Source organism: Apteryx mantelli, chromosome 1 (genome assembly GCF_036417845.1).
Source record: "Apteryx mantelli isolate bAptMan1 chromosome 1, bAptMan1.hap1, whole genome shotgun sequence".
NCBI lineage: Eukaryota > Metazoa > Chordata > Aves > Apterygiformes > Apterygidae > Apteryx > Apteryx mantelli.
Window position 1 is genome coordinate 135,371,802 of NC_089978.1, and position 27,256 is coordinate 135,399,057.

Consider the following 27,256-nt stretch of genomic DNA (forward strand, 5'->3'; position numbering starts at 1 on the left):
TTTTTTTGTTCATATAATTCAGTTGTGACTTACATATTTAACTCCTTCAGGTATTTTTTTCCTTTTTCTTCAGTCCTGCAAGCCCCCTAGTAGTTGTTCCTGTTTTTTCTCCAAATAGCCTCTAGTTTGTCACTATTTTTCTTGAAATGTAGTGTCCTGAATGGAATAAGTTATTTCACATATGTTTAAGACTTGAGCCTCTGGGAAAAGAACATGTCTCTGAGCCCTGAAGTAATAACTCAGTATAGTAAAAGTCTTTTTTTCTTCATTTCACATTATGCCAGAAAGATGCTGTTCAGCTGCTGAGTGCTTCACCTACAGATGTCTTTTACCTTCATACTAGTCTAGATTTATCCTTGGTTAAGTATGGATTTCTTTCCCTAGATAAATTAGCTGCATAGCCCCAACATGAACCTCATTCTGTGGTATCTTCCCCAGTCTCTGATCTGCACTGCCTTCTTATTTTTCTATTTAGACCAGATGGCAAGTCTACCAGATGTTTCTCTCATGTTGCTTTCCTATAAGCTCTCCTATGTTACCTTCTTTTCCAAGTGATCAGTGAAAACATTAAGTAGAAAGGGCTAAAGACAATTCTTGCTGACATCTCACTGGCTCCATACTTTGCCAGTTGCCGGGGTATTTTTTATACAGTTCTTCAGGCAGCCTCTGTGCCAGAGAAAATGCAAATTCAAATTGAGCATAAGATTCTGTGACATGTTTGGTCATAATCCAACCATCTCACAACTCCCATTTCTTTTCACACCCCATTTTGCTTAAGTGCACTATAGAAGTTTGAGGGGGAAAAAAAAGCAGATGATTTTTTTTGGCAAGGATATTCCTCATAAACCTTCCATTACTGTCTTTTGCACTTGTTTCTGTGGGGAGAAAACTGAAAAACCTTCTAACCTGAGTTTGTGTGACTTTAATTCTGAACACCATTTTAGTAGGTCTTGGTTTTTTGCCATTTGATCTTCAGACTAAATAAATAGCCATTTAGTGAATAGCCAGATATTAGCAGCTTTTAGATGGCTGTTCATATAAAATGGGCAATTCTCACTTTCATTTCTCTACATTCCATTTCCTTTATAAATTTGCTATTGGAATTTTCTCACAATATTTTGTCCTCCAAATCAGATGCAATCCTTCAAGTTGGCTGGATACGTTTCAGTAACTGGTTTTGCTACAGAGCTCAGGATGTCTGTACAACCAGCGCACCAAAATTGCTGAGATGTGAGCAAATGCTCATCTGAAAGCTCAGTGCTCAAAGCAGTAGCAGGTTTGGCTGCGACTGGCTTCAAGAACTGGTGCACTACTTCCAGCAGTATCCACTACATTTTCTTTAGCACTGTGAGGCTAGATCAGAGTTTACTGACTCCCAGAAAGCTGAGGGAGGGGGAGATGTGGCTCAAAACACATGCAATCCAATTGCAGAGCTATCTACTAAACACTTTGCAGACCTGTGATTTAACAAAGATTGTGTGTGTGTGTGTGTGTGTGTGTGTGTGTGTGTGTATGCGTGCGCGTGTGCGCACATGCCCAGGTTTACCTGCCCTATTTGGGAGAGGGGCACAATGAGAGCCTGTGGTTTATAGTCAGGATCAGTTGCCTCCCACAAATAAAGCCACAAAAAATTTTGCATTACATGGATTAAGATAAAAAATGTTTTTCTGTACTTGAGGATACTAATGCTCAGGTGTTGTTTTATCCAGAAATATTAATGATTGGTCTCCAGTCTTGACAAAATTGTTATGAGAGCTGTGCTCAGATTTATATGGACATGGATGACTTACTGCTTGTTGTGACAGTATTTTTAATAATATGTTCTTACTTATAGCCTTATTAGTATTGGACTAATTTGACAAAGAGGGATCTTTACTGGCTCAGCTAGTTACTGCCATGGCTTATACCCTTTGGCCACAAAACACAAAGTTCTATATAGTGTATGTATATTCGAGCCGGTGGAGGGAAGGAAGGTTATTTTTGTGAACGCTTGATTCAGTGTGTCTCTCTACTTCAAATCACTTGTATTAATTGGTTTTGTCCATAGGGTTAGCAATCTGCAAATTTTTAGTCTGAAAGAATTTGCCAACCAAAAAAATTTATGTTGTTTTTTCAGGCATTTTTTGTGGTTATCCAGCAGTCTATCTCCAAGTGTTTTATCCTCCCAGCCAAATCGTGACTAAGCCTCTGAGCCATATCACAGCCTCCCAAAACTCTATCCTTAGTCTTGTCAATCTCAGCTCTTTCTTATTTTTTTCACTGCTTTATATTCACTAGTCTAAAAATGAGACTTCTGCTTTCACATTTAAATATCATGTAAAAGGGAGAGTTCATCTTTTTGCTACATTAGAATTTTATATATAACTTCCTGTCTTCATTAACTGAATATCAGTAAACTGGCAATTAGATGAGATTAAGACTAAGTTTCACCTGAAGATACAAGGTAAAGGAATTTATTTATTTATTTATTTATTTATTTGTGGTGGTGGTGGTGGTGAGTTGCCAAAATTTTGTACTCTGATGGAGATTTTTAACTACTCTGTTTTTCTCAGAGTATTTCCTTGTATGTCAGGTACTAAATGTTATTCAGCAGGTGCTCAGAGTTGAGAATGCTGAGTAAAATGAGCTCTATTTTACTGCTTTGAGTGGTAGCTGACAAGCCTGATGTAACATGAATCTCTGCCCAAAACAAGTGATTCCAAGCAACTCCACAGGCTATTTAGGAGGAAAGCAAGCCTCTGTGGTTCAAAATATCCTCAGAGCTTGTTTTTCAAAGACTTGTATTTGGGTTTTTGCAGGCAGATCTGAGATTTGACTTTCTAGATGAATATGAAGGTCTTAGTGATGATGTAAATTCTGGGAAGTTTTTAGTTTGAGAAAAAGCATTTTTTTGCCTATAGGTAGCCAAGTCTGTGCTGCTTGGATAGGATGAGAGATGCATGTTTTAGAGTGGCAGTTCAATGTCACCTTATTTGCAGGACAAAGGCTTCAAGTTTAAACTTTGAGGGGGCATCTCGGGATTGCCTGACAGGGTGCACGCTTAGAGTTTTCTTGACAAAGGTTCAGTATCTTCATTACTGCACAATTCACACCTACTAAAGTATGTGGAAAGTATGTGACATCAACTCAGTGCAGATTTTATTAATAAAAATGGAAGCAGAAACATCATCAGCAATCCCAAACCATCTTTGCAATATGTTTTTTGTCTCCTCCTGGCTTCCTACACACATTTATGTATGCATGCTTTTTTCCAGGTGAGAAACTGGTGCAGATGAATGCTGTTTCTACTCCAAGGGTGGAGGCACACATGGAATGGATCTGGAATAACCCCTCCAAAGAGCAGGGGGGGTTTACTCAAGATCCCGATTTTCTGCTTCACCATAGAGAGCAGTCCAGTTCTTCATGATAACTCTGGGACAGATACAGGCACATGTGTGTGCATGTGTGTGGACATGTGTATGTGTGCCCTTGTACCCACAGGTGACCAACCTCATGACATTTTCTGGTGTATCTTGTATCTTACTCTGAGCTTCCCCAGCCCCTCTGTGGGCCTCATTTCATTTCCCCCAGCTCACAATCTGTCTGTCATGACTCATACGCTCTCTGGCTTTGATTTAGACTCCATCTGCTTTCTCATCCAGTCTCATCCAGTCCTTCTGTAATACACCATAGTAGAAATGCAGTACTGGAGCAGAGCACATCTCTGTATTCAGGGGGGGGTGGGGGATGTGTAATAACTCCAGCCTCAGGGTTTCTCCCTGTCTCATCTGTCTCAGTGCAACCATTTGGCTAAGCTAAAAAATGTGGTGGAACTAAGTCCATACATGCTACTAATATGGCAAGAGCAGAGAAACTTGGAGAAACTTTGCACTCTATGAAGGTGTGTGGCCAGATCAGTTTGGTTTCACAGTGCTGCCACTGACTGGACTACACTATGCATTTATGTATATTTAAAAAGAACACCCTTTCTCCCCTTCTTACACAAAGGCTTATCACAGTTACTTGAGAAAAAATAGTAGTGATTCTGTCTCTTTTCCACAAGCAGAGGGGAAGGTGACACAAAGGTAACAGGCTGTTTGTGTCCTACTGCCTGGCAGGCAGGAATATAACACAGTCCTCTGGTAGCAGGAGGCACCTGGTGTGAATGAGATACTTGCCTCCAGATTGCTACTGTCTTCTCACAAGGACAGGGTGACCCTCAGATGAGTGAAAGATCACTTTGGAAAACAGGGAAAGATTGTCCCTTGTTAGCTTAAACAGAGGGATCATGTGTCAAAGAGAATATAGAATAGGCCAGTAAAATCCAGGGAACAAAAGCAAATATCACCCTCTCCAAGAAAATAGTTGGGGAGATTTCCCCCTACCATCAGCTTGTCACAAACTCCCCCCCCCATCAATGAAAATCACCAGAGAGGATTTGGTACAAAGTCAATCCTTGGAATTAAAGCCTGGATGGAATTTTCCTAGCAAGACCAGGTTAGAGGCAACCATATTTTTGACTTGCTTCTAAGAGAGCTTATGGAAACCCACCTGTTAAGATGAAACTGGCCACTCTAATTCAGATGATGCTTTACAAATATCAGCAAAGGGCATGTGGTCCAACAACCAGGGGAATATTGAGAACATATTCTTAGTGCCTGGATTGCTTTCCTGATGCTGATAAGTAGAAGCACTCCCAACAAACTGCTTGGGACTGCATCTAAGCATATAGACACACAAAAACTATGATAGAAAGAGATGTAGAATAGCGAAAAGGTGCAGAATAAACAGAATTTGATTTTGCCTGTTTACTGACAAACTCACGAGGACAGTGTGTTAAACAAAACAGCATCTTATCTTTGGATGCCACGGTTTCACATGAGTGACATGAACTGATGAAACATGTTTTGTCAAGATACAGATCAAGATATCTTCCAGATCTAGAACTGGAATAGAGATGCTGCAGACAAGGGTGGAAGTCTCTGCTCTTAGTCACAACTGAGACAAGCTGGCAAAAATAAGAGCTGGATTTCTTGGATCAGAGGTACGCAAAAATATGTAGAAAGTAGGCAGTATAGAATTATCAGGAAAGAGAGCAGGAGTTTTAGAGAGAAACCTGTTACGAAAGTGTGGAGAATATGGCCTCTCCGCTCTGTTACTTGGTGGCCTGTTAACACTCCCTGATTCATTTTTTGGAGTTCTTATATTTTAAGACTATAAGTTTGTAAAAATTGTGAACAGTGATTCAGAGACAAACACAGATATTTGAAATATAGGTACATACATGCTATTTTACTCCTCTCCTTCCAACACTGAGGATCTCCCTGCTTAAGCTTTTCCCATTCTGTTTAAAAGTGCCATAGATGATGGGAAACCAAAAAGGATTTCCTCCCTTCCAATGCTTTTCTTAAAGCCCTGGCTGTATTCAAGACATGAGACATGGACCAACTGCTTTTCCTTCCACCTGTTTTTAGGGGACAGCTCAGCTAAAGGACAGAGGATAAGCTTCTAATTGCCCCCCCACCCAAGAAAATCCCAGAGTAAAAATTGAGAAAGAGGCAAAATGTTCTACATGGGAATGTTTCTGGGGGTGCAAGATAAGAGCTAGTCAAAAGGATCTGCAGCGACAAGGGTGGGATTGCAGGCAGAAGCAGCAATATGCTTCTAGGCTGAAGGTCTAGCTGTGTTTACACTGGTGTGTGTAGGTCAGGAGAGTCTGGAAGGATGACACCAATGGAGAATGGGAAGAGCTGCTCTCCTACTTTCCACCTGGCAGATAGACCCAGAGCATCCTGCTTGTGTCCGGTAGTATCCATGTCTTGTTATGGTTCCTTCTGCCACATTATGTATACACTGGCTCACCACAAATGAAAGCAGAGGCCTTAAATTATGAACTTGCTCTTAGCCACTTTACAGTCCACATCTCACTCCTGCACACACTCATATAGTCCAGACAGCCCAACAGTCTTGGCACAGAAAGCAGCAGAAAGAAGGGTCAGTGTTATGCCCCTTCCCCCAGATGGATCAATCGTCTATGGGATTTAAAGAGAGCATCCACACACTTCTCTTTGAAGAGTGCGCTCAATAAGGTTGGCTCAGCTGAAGAGTGCAAGACTGCTCCCCTCACAGCAGCTATAAGGGGACATCCTCATCCTCATCTTCATCCTCATCCAGGTCAGTGGAGCGTAGGCTTAGGTCCTTGAGAATGTCTGAGATGTTTTCAGCAACTGGCCCTGTCAACTCCGTCTCTTCCAGGTCAGTATCAGTGGCAGAGGTGGAGCACAGGCCTTCCCCCTCATCACACAAGTGTGAGGGCTGGGGGGAATGGCAATAGGGAGGCAGTGGGCTCTCTGCCCCCAAGTCTGCTGCTTGCTGTGATGCCACCATGCAGTTGTTCTGCCGGTTCCACACCTGAGTGGCCTGGCTGACCTTCTCACTGCTGACTGAAGTTCGGCTGGTATCACGGAAACTGGCAAGGGGTGGGCGGAGGTGAACACCAAAGCGTGTGGAGCCCTCTATTGCTTTCTGAAGCTGTTGGAAGAGAAAAAGATCAGAGAAAAAAATGGATAAAAGGGAAGCTGACCCAGCCATACCCAGCAGAAGTTCAGCTACTCTTCAGGGTAAAGCGCTCACACACAGAGAGAATCACAGCTCTACCTCCTGGGCCTGAGGAGATCATATTTTACATTGGTGATTTTTCTTTCCACAATAAATGACAAATTCCATGGCACTTTCAGAGACAGTAATAGCCACTTAGTTAAGAGCCCTACTTTCACAAAAAGGACCAACCATTTAACAGCTATGCAAACAACATCTGTTGCCTCCTCTAAAATACATTCATCCAGTTCCCCTACATGGCTACCAAAGGGTTGACTCAGAATTCAGGACTGGATTGAAAATATAGCAATCACAGTCATTTATATTCCAAGCTGGATCCCCAGCAGGTGTAAATGTTTTGCAATGATCCACAGAATGTTTGCAGCTGAGTAGGAGGAGACGGGAGGATCTTTACTTACCTCTTCCAAAGTCAACACTCCCCTCAGCTTCCCCATACTGGTTACATAGGCATGGCTGAGGCCCAGTAATGAGAACAATGTATGTGTCTATGAGCAAAAATACAAAAGACTGTTTCAGGACTTTGGAGGCTAATAATGTGATACTTTGCAGTAGACCTAGAACACAGGATTTAGAAATGGGACTCCCAAAAGCATACAGCTCTGCAGTCATCCCAGTAAAAAACTACCTCTTCCACTCCTTTTTCATAACTATCAAATACTTGTCCTTCTGTTGTGTACCCATATTTGCAAGTGTGTTGATGATACAGGGAAAATTCTCAAGGACATTCCCATCCTCCATCTGGCAACTGAGATTAGCATGCAACTAGCTGTGCATTTGGAGACTTGTGCAGATCCTATTTCATTTTGGTGCTGGAAATAAGAGTATCAGGTAATTATATATATTAATATACAGATCTATTTTCTAGATGTGATGATCACAGAATCAGAAAAAAAGTGGTCTGAAAGAAACTTCTGGGGGTCTTCCCACTCATCCCAGGAACTTCCATCCATCTGCTCAGCCAAGGCAATATTAACCATGCCCACATTATTCTTGGCATTTTTGGACTAATCTATTCTTGATGTCAGAACCTTCTTAGGCTATTTATTCCAGGGCTTTCCTTACCACTAGAAGACTTTTTTTTCTGTTCCAGAATGTTTCCCATTAAAATTTAAGCCTGTTACTCCTTATCCAGTTCAGTGGGAACACTGAAGACAAGTTATTTCCTTTCTCTTACAAAGCCTTCTTAAAAAGACAGATTATTGTGCTGCTCATCAGTCTTTGCTTCTTCAACCTGAATATACCTTATTCTTTCACTCTTTCTTCATAGATGAGACTTTCAAAAACTTTCAGCATTCTCAATGCTCACCTATGGATCATTTCTAACTGGTTTATACCTTCTCTGAAGCTGCACTCCAGCTGGACTCTACTTGTGGCCTTACATGAAGTGATTCTTTCAGAGCTGATGCTTGCCTTTTTTTTTTTTAACCTCACATGAGATGTTAAATGCCATGTTCAAGTGTAAACCAGGGATAATCTCAATTCTCAAGCACAAGACATTTTACCTTAACATAGAAGAAAATCAGACTGGTTAGATATAATTTCATCTTGATAACCTGGGCTACTCTTTCCATTGTCAGTACTATCACACTTAGCTCCAACCAGGCAAGCCTCAAATAGTTTGATTATTTATTCCAGCATTTTTTGTACATACAGGTTAGACTGATTTGTCTGTTATTTCAGAGCTTCTAATTTTCTCTTTTCAGAGAGAGGTATGAACTTTCTCCACTTGTGATCTTCACATATCATTTCTTATCACCCTATATTCTCAAAGATAACTGCTAGCTTGTTTTCAGATTACAGCCAGTCCTTTAGAAAACTCCAGATTCATCTTATGTATATGCTAACTTGTTCTTTTTTTGCCAAGGCTGAGATGTTACCCCTTTGGTAACAGTAATTAATTAATTTTGTGGGAGGCATATTGATGAAAAAAAAAGCACTGTACCCTTTTGCTTCACTGGGCAGTTTTCCCTCTACATTGAGTAAAAGCCCAATCATTTCTTATTCCTGATGTACTTAAATAATGACTGCTTATTCCCCAGGTTGTCCCCTCCTAGCTGCAAGTCATTTTGTGCTCTGGTTCTTCCAATTTTGTCCCTGCCTGCTGTGCTTGTCTTTTAGAGTCATCCTGAGCTGACTCTAAAAGTCATATGACCTAGCTTTCTCTTTGCTTATGTTTCAGATCAATGAAGAGCCTATCATTCATGCCAGTTTCATGCAACTCTTCTCACACACTGAAGCAGACTACACCCTGACAAAAACACTCTGAAAAATTAATGAGTACTCATTCCAGTGCTGCACACTGACAAACCAGAGTGTAAATCACAGTGTAATGCCCCAGAAGCAGGGCATATAACTCTTCTGGAAAAACCTATGTGGTGTCCAAAAGCTATTTTAATAAATGAACTCAAGCTTCTCATCAACAAGCCTTTCATTTTCCAGGAGACTGGAGGTATGTGCAGAGGGTTACAGGCGCCAAATGATTTCTGTAGCTGGATGTGGAAGCTGCTGATGAGAAATATAACTAGATGTGGACAAGGTGAGCCAGTGGAAGGTGAAGAAAAGAAGAAGAAATAAGTCATAGGCTAGACTTGCAATGACAGACAGTGGAAAAAAACTGTGGCTGAGAAGGACATCTGCACCCACCTTGTGCAGGGAAGTTCTCTCCACCAGCTGGAAAGGGGAAAGATCTATGCAGCAGCTGTCAAAGCATACATCCTTGTCCAGCTCCTCCTGTTCCCAAGCATCTATCTGACACAGAAAAGAGAGGAATCACTCTTAGAGTAATCAGCAGTCTCCCTAGCTTGTGCACCCAAACCAGACCCTTAGCATTCTCTTGTTAATGCTGCTTCCCTGCTATGCAGCTCATCCATCTGCCTTGCCCGTTATATCATCCCCCTCAGGTATCACATTCTTTCCTTGCCAGATATCAAATCCCTATGAGAACACAGCAATTCAGGACCTCAGCAGACAGAAAATCATCTGGGAAGGTGAAGCTTTGCTCCTTCCTGCTTAAAGGGGGAGCAAACGTCTTAACTTTCCTTTCTGAGTGCACCTTCCCCTTGTGACTGCAAGATAATAGTCCCTTTATGAAAAGAATGAAGGCACATTGACCTATTGAAAGATTCAGGTGAGGAAGGACCTGTGGAGGTCTCTAGCCCAACACCCTGCTCACAGCCGGCCTAACTTCAAAGCTAGATCAGGTTACTCATAGCCCTGCTCAGCCCATCCATCCGAAAAATCTCATTCTCTTGCTTGGTGAAGCTTGCCCACACTTTCTAAAAAGAAAATGGTTTTATGTGTGACAGGAAGAATTACAAATGATAGGGAATGAGCCCTCACTCCCTTTGTGCATCCAGTCTTACCTCTTCTGGACTCATTGTATCAACAACTTCTGCCAGCTCCTGCAGGAGAAAACACTGTTCAATACAGACAGAGCCCACAGTTTCACAGAGTACAGAAAGGAAAGATGCACACTGTCTCCTCAGCCCTTGCGGTCCCCTTTTTGTTCTAAACAGTACATTAGTGAATGGTTAGATTTTCTTTATACTTGCTGTCCTTCCCTTGTCAAAGATGGACAATGGAACACTTGTGGAGCAATTCAGTTGCCTAAACATAGGCATCTAGTGTTGCTTTAGATTCTCTAGGACAACCCACATGGAGTCCAGCCACTGCCCTAGACTGGATGGGTCTCCCATAAGCTTGGTATGATATCCACCAACCCTGTGCAGATAGCTCAGATACACAAGGGCATCTAACATGGCACAAGGCAAAAATATTTTTCCATTTTTATGTGTCCAAAATTATTTGCCACATGGACAAGAACTGCACTTTTTTCCAGGTTAACCAAAATAGCATTAAGATTTTTTCTGGGAAAAAGATTCCCAGACTCAGTCATGATGGCAGCCTTGACACCTGAGAACAGATGGCTCTCTTTAAGAGGTTACATACTTTATATTAATCACACCCTTTCTCCTTGGAGGGAGTTCCCCACTGAGCTTGACAGAGTTCAGAAGCATAAGCATGTCCACCCTCTGGCCAGATGCTGAATGGCTCTGTGTGGCAGGTTCTATTTCCATTGCAACCCTTCCCTCTTCAAGGTACTGCTAGGCTTTTTGGATCCCTAACCTGGACAGCCCTCTCCATTTCAGGTGGACAGTTGTAATAGCACAAGAGCTGCTGTATCAGTTGTCTCAAACTCCAGAAATTACCTGAAGGATGAAAACAAACGCATGGATCAGAACAAGTAGGAGACAGAAATACAAAACCCCATGTCCATCTCCTTGCCCATGGCAGACTGGGAAATGATATGAGGGACACATTAGATGGTATATGACAGGGTTCAGCCAGTGAAAACACATCATTCGATTTGTGAAATGGTGGCTGGGATATGCCAGAATATTCCCATGCAATATCTGATCCTCAAAAAGCGGAAATAAACCATTACAAAGTAGCCCTCACAGATGGTATTTGGAGATCAGTGTCCCTGATAAAAAAAATGGAAACAAGACTTCTCGCACAGCAAAAGATTAAACACAAGGGAGGGGAATTAATATTTGAAAGGGGGTAACAAAGTCAGAATAATGGATGAGAAAAATGATTTTGTTGAAACATGGATTAAATGACAGGAAAACAGACAGAAACTGCGGTGACTAGAGGGTTCTGCAGTCCACAAACAGAACGTAGTTTGGGAAATGAGGATGGAGAAGATTTGGAAATGACTTCAAAGACGAAACATATCAACAGCCTGAACATGAGAGGTGCAAAAGGGTGACAAGTCCACGGGTTGTACCAACAGTGCAATGGTGGGAATGAAAAGAACTGCAGAATTATTCTCTCAGACCGTGCAGACAGAACTTAGCAAAAGGGAGGAGATAGGGTTTGGTGCTGTTGTGAAGTGAATAAGGCTGTGGAGGAAGGTAGATCAGAAACAAACAGTGACAGCTGTGAACCAAATTAAGGCAGGGAAAGCCTTGTGAAATCTCCTCTGCTCCATCTGCTCTTGTACTCCTGAGTCACTCAGTGCTAGTCTCACTTAAAATGTCTCACACAATGTGCTTGTTTTGATGTGATTATTTGTCAGATTTTGTAAGGAAGGTGGATGGCTGTCCCACCATTCTACCACTATGGCTAGCATTGAGTGGGTTTTCCTATGCCTTAAAGGCTTAGTGAAACATGAGTGGTGTTAAAGAACAAAACTGTGCTACATGCTATATTACATGTCCTCTTTACCTTTGGGTGGCTAAAAGCACTACCCAGAGCCCTGTCTTCCATACTCACACTCAAGATTTTGCTACACCATTGTGTTCACTTCCTCTCTGCATAGTTCAAGACACATCAAGGAAAATGTCCTCCATGAAATGTACATGATACAGGAATCAGAAATGGGATATGAGTACAGTCTTGGAAGCAAAGCTCATATAGGCTGGGGTAGCACACAGAGAACACAGTACATCAGTATTTGTCCACCATATTTATGCAGCTGAATCAAAAAGGTGTGTGTCCAAGGGAGGAGTTGTTCAGTTTTGGAAGATGGCTGAGAAACAGTCTAAGCTACTCATAAAAAAAAAAAGGCTGGTTAGCCGTCAGGCTACTCTTCCCAGGGAAATTCATTCAGGGGGTAAGGGAGGCAAGAGAGGGGATGCTTCCATGCAGAATCTCTAGAACATGTCTGAGGAGATATTATTGCAAAGGATGGAGTGGGGAGTACTGACAGGGGGAGAGCAGCTTGGATGGGCCTACTTTTGCTATGCTGTTTGAGGGATCACAATCTGAAGATAATTCCAGATTAGTTACTCTGATTTTGAGGTGCATTAACAAAGTGCCTTTAATACAGGAACAGCAGAGAAAGCTGACAGTGACCAATCTGTTCTTTCAGTTTCTGGGATACCAGCACCTCACACAGGCATGTACGCACAGTAAGTGTTAAAGCTTCCACAAGCTGGCTAGTGTGATAAGGCTGGTGCATGCCAGAGGTCATCATACCTGGGGGTTGCTGTGGCCCCAATGGTTCTGGAACTTGTTTAAGAGGACTTGTCGGGCCATTGGGTTCCTCTGGGTGACTGGGAGTGGGACTGGGGGGCTGAGGCAACTGTTATGGAAAGGAAACAAAATAAGGTCTACCCTGAGTTGTTCCTTTTTCAACCTCTCCCAATGTCTTACTGCTTCTTGAGCAGTCTCTGTGTTGCAGTCTCTCCTCTTCTCCCTCACCTCTCCCTTCTCATGGTCATCCTCATCCTCATCAACATAAGCAAAAGATTCATGCTTCAGCTTGGGCAGGGCTGACCGTGGTCCCTTGCTGTGCCCATTGTAGGGTGCCTCAGCCAGCTTCTGCTGCATCTCTCTGTGGAGGTGTCGTCGCCGTTCTGGGCTGATATGTCTCTGAAGGAGATCCTGCAGTTCAGATCGCTCCACAGACCCCAGAAGGATCATGGACTCTGGAGGACACAGAACAGAGAAGCCATTAAGCACCCTCTAGATCATGTCAGCCCTCAAGGTTTTGAAAATCCCCTTCTACACTCTGCCCCTTCCTCCCTCCAACCCCTTCAAAGTGTGCTGACTCATACTGTCTCAAGCTGTACAAGAGGCATTGACCAGCCCTGCTAACTACTGGTAGTACACTGTGGGAAGCTAACCATTCCTGAGCTCCACCACTCCTCAGCACCACATCAAAAGCAGGCTCTTTACTTATACAAGATCCCTCCCTGTTGCCAAAGTTCAGTCCACAAACTTCTCACATACCTCTCCTACCTTCTGTATCTGCTTCACTCTCCATGCTCCATCCTACCTGTCTGACCATCTGAAACACTCTTTTGTCATACATGACCATAGAGGAGATTTTTTAGGATGATTTTTTTTACCCAGCAGGTCACACTGCCTCCTTCAAAGTATGTAATTTGAGAGCTAGTTTCTTTGGCTCTTTAAATCTTCAGAAATGACTGGTTTCTCCACACAGCTTACCTGGTGAGTCCACCAAAGGCAAAGTCTTGACAGTGGTGCTTTGGAGTAGAGTTTGCAAGTCTCGGTATTTACAGTTGGAGGAGATGAATTTCACATCTTGGACCATAATATCCTCAACGAAGATATTATACTTGCTGTGAATTTATGGACAATAAGGAGAAGAGTTAGCATATTAAAAGTATCCAGTAGATAAATTCTCTAAAGAAAGATATAAAATGACCATTTATTTAAAAAATATTCTCTACAGGTTTGGTAAATAATCTTCTGGGAGAATATGCAAAGAAGACTGCTCAATGTGATCAACACAGAATAACTGGATTTTCATTACAGTTACATTCCATTCCATTGACCCTCACCAAAAAAATGCACACACATATATATATAATATATAAAAATATATATAGAGATGTATATGAATGACTGAATTTTCTCTTAAGCCAACTATCCAAATAAAATGATGTTTCAACATTTTTTGGAAAAAAAATTCAAAAAAATTCAGAAAACAATGAAAATGAGACATTTGATTTTTTTAACTGAAGCAATTTGATAATATTTACACAAAGTCAATAAAGTTGCAGATGATTCAGACATGTCCTTTCAGTGAAAAAAGAAAAAGAATATTCTCCATTTCTGTGTATGAAACCTTGTTCCACTCCTCCTTTTGTTTTTTTCTCACTCTAGTCCTATTCTGCCTTTTTATTTTATTTTTAGTCCTAGCGCTTTTTTATGACCTTTCATTCTCCCACAGTATCACCCTCTTCTGTTTTATTTCTCCACCACTCCCCACCTCTACCTCTGTTGTACCGCACCTTATGTGATTCCAGCCCAGGTCTGGCAGGTAGGGCAATTTCTTCACCTGGATGATGCTGTCATAGAGGCTGGGCTGCAAACTCTGGGCCACCATGTTGGCAAGAATGACAGCCACCATCATGGGGAGGATGTGAGAGATCTGACCTGTCAGCTCAAAGCAGATTACAGCAGTGGAGACAGTGTGGCTTACTGCTCCTGTCAGAGCTGCTGCGCCTTACCCCAGTATGTTGGAAGAGGAATAAGGAGAAAAGAGGAAAGACTGTCATATAGAAACAGAATGTCATGTCAACCAGGACAGTCATGGGAACAGGAACAGACAAAGAAAGAGAAAGTTGTGGAGACTCACCAATGACAGCATACCCTCCAGGTAAGATTCTATAAACAATACCATCAAAGAGAATCCCATTGGGAAAGAGCGATGCCATGATTTCCCCAATAAGACGGCCAAATGCAGCACCTGGAAAGCATCACCAGGGATTATGGAATTAGCTTCTAAGGAATACAGTGTCTGTGCTGTGCATCTATGCTGGACAATCACTAGCATATGTTCTAACACAAGCAAAACCAAAACTTATATTAAAATGACACTGGGAGCTAAAGAGTAGTGCTCAGTTACAAGAGAAGCTATACTCCAAAAAGAGAAAAAGATGCATAAATATAGTTGTAAACCTCTTATTCCTCCACTTAGGTACACCAGGCACAGAAATATTTGTATTTCAGGGAGGAGGAAGTATCTTTTTAAAGACATTAGAAATTTTGGAATATTCTGTGTAATGTCAATCCAGATCACAGTTAAGGCTCTTCATGCACTCAATCTATGAATGTCAAGACATTAAAATCACTGACTCAAAGAATGCATTAGGTGGCAAGGGACCTCTGGAGGTCTCTGGTCTGACCCCCTGAGATCAGGCCACTCTGGTCCTTGTCCAGGCAAGCTTTGAAAGTCTCTAAGGATGGAGATGCCCCAGCCTTTCTGAGCACCTTAGCCAGAGAAAGAATTTTTTCCTTATGTCTCATTAGAATTTCCCCCCTTGCAACTCATGCCTGCTACCTCTTGTCTATTTACTGTGTGTCTCTGAGAAAAATCTGTCTATCTGCTCTATTTGCCCCCATGTTAGGTGGTGAAAAACTGCAGTTAGATCCCCTGTTGGCCTTCTCTTCTGCATGCTGAACAAGCCCAGCTCCCTCAGCCTCTCCTTGTCTGTTAGGTGCTCTAGCTCCCCAACCATCTCAGTGGCACATCACTACTCCTGCACTTGGTCAACACCTCTTGTATTGAGGGACCCGAAATGGCACAGTATTCAAGAATAATATCCCAAGGGCTGAATAGAAGGGAATAACCACTTCCCTTGCCTTGCTGGCTATGCTTTTTCTAATACAGCCCACTTTGTGGTTAGCTTTCATGCAAGGACACACTGCTGACTCATGTTCAGTTGCTGTCTAACAGAACCCACAGGTCCTTAGCACACTTGATTTCATTTGAGTTATGGATACTTAACACTGAATTTCATGAACTTGTATTCTTATACTTTAATCTAAAATAGCCTTTCTTTCTTAACTGCAGCATCAGTATTTCTTTTTTTGACCTTGGAATTAAAAATAATTAAAAATCAATAAACTGCCATATGTCAACATATTACAGTCAGAAGTAATGAATAAGTGGTGGATTACATTGCTGGTACTAGTTTTGAGCTTGATTCCTTCTAGCTGGTCTTCAGGGGGGAAAGAAGCAACTATTACTAATTGTAGTTATGAGAGTTCCTTTGTAGGTGAAGAGGCAGGGAGATGAGAAGGCCATGACTCAGCATGCTTCCCACAGCTTGGATTTCACTATGTAAAAGGATAGGGATTTCCTCCTCAGCATTTGAACCTGGGGGCCGGGAAAAAGACAGAAGCAGAGGCTCAGGGGCTGGCATCTGGACTGTTCACAGAGATTGACACAGACACCAAATGATAACCAGACTCCTCATTCTCTTGAAGAATCCTGCTGTGTACATAAGCACTGCCTCTCTAACCCACTCCATCTGTTAGACATATACCCTGCAACATGAATTCAAACTCACCCAGAACAAAAACAGGCATGAAACCTCCACAGGGGATTGGCATGGTGGTGGCAATGACAGACATCCAGAACTAGAACAGAAGTAGAGGGTGTGATTGTAAGTGAGCAGCGATAGTATTTCCTGCAGTCCCACTCTACTGCCCAGCCTATGAATCTATAAAGAGATACATTCTGAGAGATCTGGCAGCTCAGGAAGAAAGTGAAGGGCAAAGGGACTGTGGGGAGCGAAGGGGAGCTCAAAGAACTCCAGCAACGCACCAGCACAGTGGCAGGGGACTTCTGGGTGACTACTATGATGGTAGCGAAGCTGAGTCACAAGGGAGATAAATCAACATGAAGAATTCCTTTGTCTAGGAATTTGGAAGGTGGGATTTCCCACTGCTCCCAACAGCTTTGTTTTTTTATAGAACAGTGTTGTCAAAATTTCATAGACTTACAGAAAGATTTAGGTGGGAAGGGACCTCTGGAGGTTTGTCCTCCAACTCCCTGCTCCCGGCAGGGCTAACTCAAAACTTAGATCAAGTTGCTCAGGGCCTTGTCCAGGTGACTTCTGAACATCTCCAAGGATGGAGATTGCCCAGCCTTTCTGGCACTTAAGTCAGAGCTGAATCACCTTCAGGGGAGAATTTTTTTCCTGATGTCCAACTGTAGTGACTTTCCTTTATTACAGCTTGTGTACATTGCCTCTTGTCCTCTTACTATGTTGGGCACAATGATAAAAATCTGGCCTGGTAGTGCTGAAGCCCTGCAGAATCCTGCCTTAGCCCAGCACAGGTAGTTTTCTTCTGGAGGTAACAGCCTAACCTCACATACACTGCAAAGGCCAATAAGCTCAGCCCTTTTCAGACAATGTAGCAAGCAGTTTCCACAGTCAAGGAATCCACAGGGAATGTTGTTATTTCAACAGCTTGTACAAAGGAGTGTATTGGTAAGATCTCCCTTGCTACAGCAGTATTGTCTGTAGGAAAGGGGCAACCATGGTCCAGCACATCAAGAATGATAATCTCAGGTTTCCCTTATGGAACTAGAGAGCTGTATTCTCTTCAGAGATGCCTTGCCTTCCTGCTGTTCAAGGTCCACTTTTGAGGAGGTGATGCCTCTGCAGACACCTCTGTAGCTGTAGACAGATGAGATGCTAATCTCGTTAGACAGTCACTTTGGTGAGAGGAAATACAGCCAAGAGAGCTTTTCCAGTGTAATTCTAATAGGATGGTTGGCATAAAAGGGAAAAAGAAGCCAGGAGATAGCTTGCCCTTTATAAAAGCCCTCTACAAAGGTAACAAAGAGCAAGCACAACATCTATCACAGCCCCTGATCAAGGAACATGCTGGGACAATGGGCTGGACCATCTACTTGATATTGGCTGTTGCTCTTCTATCCAAAATCCATCTGAATTTTCTAGTGGGAAAGTTCCTGGCTGGCCACAAAGTCCAGGAAGCTGTAAAAGGGGAGCACTGCTAACTCAGCTCCCTCTTCTCCTGTGCCAAACCTAGGCCAGATGCAGCTCAGAATTGGGACTACAGTGCAGTGGATAATCATGCCAAGTCTTTGCCCAGAGTCAAAACAGCTGGTTCTTTTTTTATATGATCTATCCGAGCTCAAATATCTTCAGAAAAAAATAAATGGCATGGAGCAGGTATCTAGTCATTTGACCAAGCATTAGTGATTTTCTAGTGATAGCAATAATATATGGGACAAGGCCAACAAACCCAGATTTTCAGAATACGGATCTTCTAATGGAGAACAGATGGACTCAGGGTAGATAGACCCTGTAGTCCATCCTCTTTTCATTCAAATAAATAAGACCATATCTACTTGGTACGCTCTAATCAGAGTTATCATAGAGACAGAACCCTCAACTGCCTGTCAGAAATTTGATACAGTGTTTTACTTTAGGTGAAATCAGCCATGTCAATCAAACATTAATTTCTGATCTACCAAAATGTTTGACTGATATTGCCAGGCTGCCTCTGCTCTTTCACTCCTTTGTAACAAAATAAATCACCATTTCTATGATATTCTTCCCTTTTTCTCTTTATTTTTTTACTCTTAGGAAAACTTTTCCTGCTACTTGTATTTTGAACACTGGAATAGAATGTTTTCTTCTTTCAAATCTCTTGTCTTGCTCTGTCATATTATCATGCCATATTATACAGTTGATCCTTTCAGAGCCTGAACAGTTGCAGTTTCCTAAGACTATGTCAGCTCACAACATTTAATTTGCTGTTGCTTTCCCAGAAGTGAGCAAAACTGGTCTCAGCTGAATTTCTCCATCAAGTTTCACTGCGATTAGCGAATCCTGGAGCCTAATGCACATAAAAAATGTGCTTGCATGGTTTTATTAGTCTCCTGTCTGTAGTCAGGAATATGAAGCACACAGTATCAGACTTAGACCAAATGTAAATTACCGGAAAACTTTTTACTCGATAACTTATTTTTCTGGACCTTGAGAAATCTCTCCTGACCTCTGCGTCCTCACTACCAGCTACTACACAGCAGATCCTGAAGGTCATTCAGTAGGAGACATGAGGAACTAGGGAGGAGGGAAGGAGGTCAGTAAATTAAGGCCAGGAAACTATTCCCTAATAATATTGGTCATTTTGCATTCAAGGTGGGCAAACATCACATCAAAAGATGCAAGACCCCACTTAGTTGTAGTGCTTCATTCAATGCCCAGCAGCTCCTCATTGGCAGTGCACAAATTATTTTAAAAAGGATTGAGAATTTTCACCCTGAGTGGAGAAAGGTTATGGTGGTCTGTGTTTCCTACCTTCATGAGAAAGAAAAGGAGGAGGATGATGAAGACACTGACTTTGGGATGGATCCAGGCAGCAGATTTCCCTAGGATCTGGGGGTCCCCTGTGTATTTTGCCCAGGTATAGTTGTCAAAGAGAGAGCTGATGGCTTCCCGTGGCATCAACTAAACAGCAAGAAAATAGTGATGAGCCATGACATTAGATGGAGTAACGTTCTACCTCTGTTCCTACAAAGTGGAGGAGATTTTTACTTTTAGACATATCACGATTATGAGACTTTACTGACATTTTTAATCTTCAGGAAGAGAGACAGGACTTTACCTGAACTGTTGAAAGGATAACAACTACTTTATCACCTTTAATATACATGAGGTAACATCTTCCTTATTAATTTGCTTAGGAGAGTGCACATTTTACAGGTTTTATATGAAGCGGATAGCAGAGATCACAAGTCTCAGAATATAGTCCCTTTCTAGTCCTAACTGCTCTCAAATCTTCCTTCCTCTTTCCATGATATAAGCATTTTGGGGCATAGGAGAAGGGGAGACTGTTCCCCAGAATTACACAGAATTGCAAACGCACATCCCATTCTCACCTCTCCTGCCATGAACTGCCCAAACCCTGGAGGAAACGTCACTGTTGCTATAAGGAAGGTTATAATCCCTGGGTATATGAGGCGGCTGAAAATAAATAAGAGAAGTTTATTAAAATATAACCTCACATTCTTGTAGCGCTATCACTTCAGGACTATGACTGCTATTTCTATGAATGGTATCTGCTACATCTGCTCTGGAGTTCTATTGCTGACAATTTAATGCCCTGCTCCACTGATCATCATCAGTCATAGAGAATTTAACTGACAGCAAAGCAATTTTTTTCCAGTCACAGATAATGTAATGGGAGGGAGGGAGAGATGGATGCATGCAGGGATGTATGAAATGCACAGAATTAAATATACAAGGATGATGTGCATTTACAATGGCATGCTGACCCATTCCCAAAAGCTAGCCCCTCCTCCAGTTGTCCTGATTATTCCACTTTTGTCTCTCCATCCCCCATGCCATATATTATGTCCTACTGGGTAAACATAGCTATTAAATGTGGATATTTAAACATGGATATTTCATAGATTTCTGCATGCATTGCCCCATTGCATTAATTCTTATGGGAAAAATTGCTTTACTTTCTCTTGAATTGCTGACTCTCACAATTTTGGGGGTCTGGTAGTGCTGGGCCATGCGGGGCATGGCTGGACAGCAGGTCGAAGCCATCCATGTTTTGCCACCAGTGTGTCCAACCCCAGGCTGGGTTTCTGCAAGGGTATGCTGTGAGCCCTCACAGGCACTAAGGCAACATGAACCTAGGCTGCCTCCACATGCTTGATTGGCATTGCTAGGCCTCCCCTGACAAGTTACTGGGTTCATTACAGGGGTTTCTGGCTGAAATGCCATGTTATGCAAGAAGACATAACACATAATCTTTAACTTATTGCAGTCTAAGAACCTATGAAATTCTGAGAAATTAGTCAAAAATTTAAAGCAAATTCCTTTTTTCTTCCACATCATAAATGAAGCTATTTTGAACTTCCTTTTAACTACAGAATTTTTTCTGCTCAGATCTGCAAGTTCCTAACAAATGTAGGTCCTCCACACCTCTCAACTTCAAAAGTTCTCATGGCATCACATGTCTTCTGTAAAGAGACTGAAGATATTTAAAATTAGACACATTTTCTTTTTCAGGTTATTAACAGTAACTTTGGATTTATTAGAAAGGACAAAAAATATTTAAGTGCTTTGTAAAACCTTTATTACTAAGCTCTTTATTTTGTTTCACATTCTTCTTCCATGGAGCAATTCATATCATTTGGTTACTATCAGTTTCAGGTTTTGGTTCTTAAGTGTGAATAATTGGTTCTTAAGTGTGAGTAATTGGAATGCTGCAGCAGATTCTTTACATTTTTTATACATTTTGATTAAAAAAAATAACTTTTCTTTTAGATTCTTAAGATGCAGCTGCATTTCAGTTGTATCTAATTTTCTTAAAATATAAACAATGTTGAATTCCTGTGTCAAATTTTGATTTTTTTTCTTTGATGTATTCCAAAAAATAAGCAGTACCTCTTAAAAAAACATGATCATTGATTTTCTAATTAAGAACATTTCCTGTTCAATCAGCTGTTTCCCCTACCCTCTTAATAAACATTGCAGTAGAGTCTCCTTCTGAAATCAAGATGCTATTTGAAACTATTGGAGCTGGTCAAGAAGAAAATCCAGCTTAGAACAGATTTATGTTTCCAGATACAGATATATTACTCTCAGATAAACTCAGATTCTCATACTTTTACCATCTCACATCTCAAATAGTTCTACTAGTTTCCAGAAAGCATTTGTTACTATCCAGTGCCAGTAGGGCATCAAATCTAGTCCCTAAAAGCGAGTATCCTCAAATGCACTCACTATTTGGTGAGAAACTGGCTTAGAGCTGTATGACGCCGGATGTATAGGACCACTTGGCGATTGAGATAAACGAAAAATGCTCCAAGGAATCCAGAGCATATCCTAAAGTGAAGGAAATGAAATAAAATCATACAAAACAAAACACAATATGCAAATGATCAACCAGAAAACTGAGTTGTAGTATTTTTTCTCTTCAGCTGTTCATGAAGCCTTTTAAATGTTACCTAGAGGGTTGTTCCTATAGCAATTCACTTGAAGACACTAGCTTCCTGATGAAAGGGGAGAGACCACTTTGGACTTCCTTGATGCACACACTCCCATTTTACTGCTTAAATTTCTGCTTGCTAAAATGGGGGAAATCCCATGTCAGGAGGTGATGTCCAATTCCAGGACACAATAAGGCTGCTTCTGTTCCTCTCCTTTTCTTTGCTGTGCCCTGGCCTACAAAAGCTTCCAAAGATGCCTCCTGTAAATGCACACACACACACACACACACACACACACGTGCAACCAGTGGAGAAATAAACTATGACTCTGTTGGCAGGACAGATATCATGTGATGACACTTTTATCTCAGCTACACCTTGGTTGAATATAGGGTTTGTCAATGGTTCCACTCAGAATTAACATACTGAAAACTAACTAGAGCATGCATTTCTGTGGCTGTTTCTAATTTTAACTGTTCAAATACTTGGGTGATGAGAACAGTATCAGAATCTATAAAGAAAGACTGATAGATCTCAGAGAAGACTGGAGAAGGGCAACTGGGCAAAGACCTGTCTCATCAGAACTTACTTAGACATCAAATTAGAAGAGGGGATAGTAAAAAAAGGAAGGAAGGAAGGAATCTGATTCTGATTCAGCAAAATTATTTTTCTATACTATATATAAAAAGGAATAGTAACTTTTCTTATGCTTAAAACTAATTATGTCAGGCATATGTTCCTAATCACTCTGCCTATGTTTCTAATCCTAATCAGTCCAAAAAAGTATAGCTGGCTGTAAGAAATGCCTTTCATCCTTATACTCTCTATCTTAATGAGACCTGGGTAAATAGGGCCTGATACTCAAAGATGACGTTAAAAAAAGAACTCCTTTTAAAATTGGTAAGAGGAAGTATTACTTTATGTGGCATATAATTAAGCCACAGAGTACTGAGAATAAATAAACAACTTTTTCATTCTATTATTTTTTAAAAATAATGTATTTTTTCTTTTTTTCATATGTTCTGCAGGTTTTTGCTTTTAAAAAATCTCATTCAAAGATGATTTTAGCTTACTTCAAAAAAAAAAAAAATCACATTTTGAAAAATTCTTGCCATGGGCTTGGCTGTTTAAAAGTGGTATAGAAACAAATTACATCTAACATAATACTATTCACAGAAAACAAAATGTGCCCAATGAACTTCTCTTAAATAATTTAAGCCAGCACTACTCAGCAGTACTGCTGAACTAGACCAGTCCCTTGGGCAACATAAGCATTCTGTAGCTGCGCAGTGAACTGAATCTCTTTATAATACTTTGCATCAATAAAGTAGATCCCTCCATTCCTGCTTATCAATTTGCCAAAAACATATAAGTGCTTCTCCTGTATGAGTTTTGCAAATTATCAACATTTGCTGGCATAGAAGGACAAGATCTCCCTGTCTGTGCTGCTTAGGCTGGCTCAGCTTTTTGTGCTACCTGAAAGTGAAGAAGTAAGCTGATAGATAGATAGAATAGAGAGTTTAGCTTTGAGGAGAGACTGAACTTTGAGAGAATTTGTAGCATTCCAAGTCTCTAACTTTTTTTTTTTTTTTTTTAAGCCACATTGGTCTTCCTGGCCTTTGAAAGTATTTCACATCCATCATACACTACACTCCTTTCCTAGCCTATGTGCAGCACCACAAAAAACAGATCTGCCAATTCAGTTCAAAAAACAATGACAACAAGTTTTGCACTTTATTAGTTATAAATCAAAAGGATTATCTTTTTTCTTGCCTATCTAAACAAACAGATTCCCTCATGTTCAGCAAGCAAGTGAAAGTGTGCAAGTCTGTTTAAGGACAAGGAGAACAAAGTGGATAAATATGATTAGCAAAAGCTCCTGGATATTGATAGATTTTAAATGTATTTGAAGTCTTTAAAAATCCCCCTTGAGTTCTACAGGCCAAGTAAATGAATGTGTGAGCAGCATCCCAAAAGGAGCTGGAAAATCCAAAGCAGCTGGAAAACCCGAACTATATTTCTGGTCTTGGAGCCAGGCCCCCCCCTAACAGAATATATGCATCATGCCAGCACAAGTATTTTTTCCTACACTGTATTCCCCTCACTACTGTTCTGCAGTGATTTCCCTGGAGCCTTTCCACTCTAAGGATAATCATTCTGTCCTTGTAAAAGTCAAACTTCACGGTTAAATCTTTTGTCCCATCCCCCCAGATCCTCTGAAGTGTGTTTTCTCTGATTTCCCTTGCTTGCTATTGGAGCATCAGGTTGGAACGTACTGATTGCCCAGACCTTAACAAACTGCATATAACTTTCTAGATATCCAAGCTAGAAAAGACTTGGCCTTAATTTCTAATGCAGACCTGCCCCAAAACGGTAGAAAATCGACATGAAAATTAGTCTTAACTTATTCCAACCCATTCCTCCCATTCTCCAACCCAGGCTGACAGAACATTTCTGCCTGGAGATGGCCTTCCCATAGCAGAAGTCTCAGAAACACCACTTTCTTTTCTCCTTCTTCACCAACAGCCCTCATCTCCTCAAAATCTGGGCAAATAAACTCAAGGTAAAGAAAAGAACTACTGTCAAGCAAAAAGGCCACACTGGCTTGTTCAGGTCATCTGAGAATGTCATCAAGATGGTTAAAGGACCTTTGAGTAAATCTATACCCAGAACATAGACTGAGCTAGATTTTTTCTCTCCAGAACTTAATATCTGAAAAAGGTATATGGAAAGGAAATGACAAACACCTAGGTACTACCCCTGTTTCCTTCTTTACCCATCTGTTTACATGAGCACCATTTCTGAAGGCAGAATCCCAACAAGCAGAGGACTTACTAGTGATGGTCAAAATGCTGTAAAGAGGTGTGACTCTGTTTTGCAAAAGAATTCCTAACAGAGCTCACTGGACATCCTTTCTAGTGCAAGGAGCTGAGTCCCTGTGGACTTACCCTATTACAGCAAATGCTGGTAGCTCTTGCAGATCAAAGGGGAAATCCATGCGAAAGTTAGTTCTGAACAGGGCTGTGATGGTGACTGTGTAAGAGAAGAAAAAGGTAGAGAAGGAAGGGGAAGAATGAGGTGAGATGCTAAATGCCATAAAGCTGGGGGTAGGGAAAGGGGAAATAGTTATACACATGTGTGGTTGCATGTTGTTATGTACAATATTACAGATGTGCAGACTGCTCTGATTTTGGTATTGACTATTTTTGAGCACTTGTGACCCCAGTAGTCTGGATGGTATAGGTTTGTGTTTAGAGAATGTGCATGTTTTTAGCTACAATCCCAGATTTTTGAAGGGTTTCCTTTTTTTTTTTTCTTTTAGCTTTTCTTTAGAATATAAAAGGTCTTCCCATTTTGCTCACTGACTCTGTAAAAACCCTTTTTGCAGAGGCATGCAGTGCTTACATCCCTGGAGAATCCTTGTCACATACAGTTGCGATTACCTTCTGAAAACACAGCTCAGATCCTCTCTGAAGTTACATCTGTGCAATTTTTATGAGTGGTACCAAAAGAATAAAACGGTCTTAGAAACCAGAGATGGAAAAGATCAGCTAAGACCCATCTTCTCCAATTCACCTCTCCTTGTAGTGCTGCACTGCAAAAATAACTCAAATGGTGAAACCTCCACTGCTTTTACATGGAGGTGCCTAATTATGTGGAAATGGTAAAAATCCGTATGCCAATAGGTGAAGTCAAAAATACCAAGCCAATACAAGGTGGAAACATAGCTGAATGGATATAGATATAAATCCCCACCAACTTTTACAGGCTTCTGGATCAAGGAATTATATGTGCAGTAAGAAAAGAAAAGAAGCAGTGAAAATAAAGCATAATATGATGGCGATGGGAGACTTTAATTACTTATTAACTGGTCAGACAGGACCAGGTTTAGAGCAATGATTTAATCAGATCTCTGTGGACTACATTACCTAAGATAGATGAGCCTGTCTAACAGCATGTTACTGTCCAAAATAGGAATTTCTTATTCCCTGTCTCTTCACCCTCCTCTTCCCCTTCTGGCTGCACTGTTCTGCGCCTCCCCTCCACTGACACATTACAAAGCCTTCACTGAGTTCTTTCACCTCATTAATACATTAGAAAACCTATCTTCTTATTTCCTGGTTTAGTCCTTTGTCAGGGTAGTGAGTTGAATGGAGAGGTCCACTGAACAGCAGAAATGGAACAAGTGAGGGCAGAAGACTGGATCGGGACCAGGGAGGGCAGAAGATGGTGAAAAGGAGGACATCCCCTTTTTTGTAGATGAGCCCAAGAAAGGGGTAATCTTAATTTAGTTTTAGGAAACAGACAGTCGAAGTCACCAACTGACAGTGACAAATGACCTCAATTTCCAAGTATAATGACAAGGTGGCAAAGGTGACCAGGGTGAAGGGAAACAGGTCACAGCACTTAGTCTAGGTTCTCTCTATATTCCAAAGAGATAGAAAGAGACATCCATAGAAGGATTCAGCCCATCTACCTTCAGCTTATCTCCTGAAGCTGGATGGTTAAGCTGTTTTCTAGAGGCATCCATCTCTCTCCATTGGCTACAGAGGTAGCCAGCTGAGTAGTTTAGAGTAGCTACCCAACTCTTACCTGGTGAAAGTTAAGAGAGAAAAGTTCCATCGCAAAAGAGACTGCTGTGAAATGGAAAGGTCTACTTAAAAAAATCTGTGGATATTAAAATAACAATAAGCCAGGTATAGAAGTGACCAGAAAGAGCAGAAGAAAGGCAAGGCGTAAAGCACTGTGACAAATAAGACAAAGGCTCAAGATGTGGCCAAATAGAAATCCTGACAATTGCACTTTAGTCTTCCATGATTAGCTAACAGGGGCAGAAGTTGCAACAGCCAAGCAGAATGAGCCAGATGTTATCTGGAGAGGATGTGACGTAAAGCCAACTAACAAAGACAGCAGTATCCAAAAGCCTGGATTTTGTGGGTATAAGAAAAAAAAGAATTTTGTTCAGAAGCTACACAACTTATTTGCATCTGCCTACTCTAAAGATATTGCTTCCTTACTTTCTACTTCCTGGCAGCAGTGATGCAACCTGGAGGTAAAAAATGTCAATTAAAGAGATGTTAGAACAAGATGATGACTTAGAAGGCAATAAAATCATGGAGATTATGCCTTTGAGAAGTGTTCTGAGGCAGATTAGGAAATAGATATGTGAGCTACTTAAAAAAACAGTCACCTTGTCTGATGAGCACTACAGGTTGCTGTGACTGGAGGGAAGCATATGTTTTTAAGAAGGCTGTGGAACAATGCGGTGAAGGGCAAACAGAGGCTTGTGTTAGTATCTGGCAAATTGGTAAAATATGTATAGATTTTAAAAGCAAGTAAAAACCTAGAAATTCTTGTTTTGAACCTCAAAGCCAAGGCAAAAAAAAAAAAAACTCAAAAAGTTCAAATGAA

The 27,256-nt window shown here is 41.2% G+C and overlaps 2 protein-coding genes across 10 annotated transcripts in view; one reads left to right on the forward strand and one right to left on the reverse strand.

Annotated features, from left to right (window-relative positions):
- The window catches only part of FAM131B (family with sequence similarity 131 member B), a 45,298-nt gene extending 36,306 nt beyond the window's left edge, over positions 1-8,992 (forward strand). For 4 of the 9 annotated variants that reach the window (XM_067303493.1, XM_067303501.1, XM_067303515.1 and 1 more), the window contains 2 exons: positions 3,255-3,480; positions 8,777-8,992. The gene's annotated coding sequence lies outside the window, so the exon portion shown is untranslated. The remainder of the gene's footprint in view (positions 1-3,254; positions 3,481-8,776) is intronic. The other 5 variants (XM_067303509.1, XM_067303523.1, XM_067303547.1 and 2 more) reach the window with 2 other exon arrangements.
- Positions 6,112-27,256, reverse strand: part of CLCN1 (chloride voltage-gated channel 1) — a 40,061-nt gene continuing 18,916 nt past the window's right edge. The window contains exons 10-24 of the mRNA XM_013958137.2: positions 24,793-24,877; positions 21,639-21,740; positions 19,778-19,862; positions 19,197-19,346; positions 16,428-16,497; positions 14,711-14,821; positions 14,364-14,577; positions 13,555-13,688; positions 12,805-13,031; positions 12,580-12,685; positions 10,723-10,805; positions 9,960-9,998; positions 9,241-9,345; positions 6,996-7,082; positions 6,112-6,510 (exon numbers count right to left, since the gene is read on the reverse strand). Of these exons, the coding sequence (XP_013813591.2) occupies positions 6,112-6,510; positions 6,996-7,082; positions 9,241-9,345; positions 9,960-9,998; positions 10,723-10,805; positions 12,580-12,685; positions 12,805-13,031; positions 13,555-13,688; positions 14,364-14,577; positions 14,711-14,821; positions 16,428-16,497; positions 19,197-19,346; positions 19,778-19,862; positions 21,639-21,740; positions 24,793-24,877 (1,997 nt within the window). The remainder of the gene's footprint in view (positions 6,511-6,995; positions 7,083-9,240; positions 9,346-9,959; positions 9,999-10,722; positions 10,806-12,579; positions 12,686-12,804; positions 13,032-13,554; positions 13,689-14,363; positions 14,578-14,710; positions 14,822-16,427; positions 16,498-19,196; positions 19,347-19,777; positions 19,863-21,638; positions 21,741-24,792; positions 24,878-27,256) is intronic.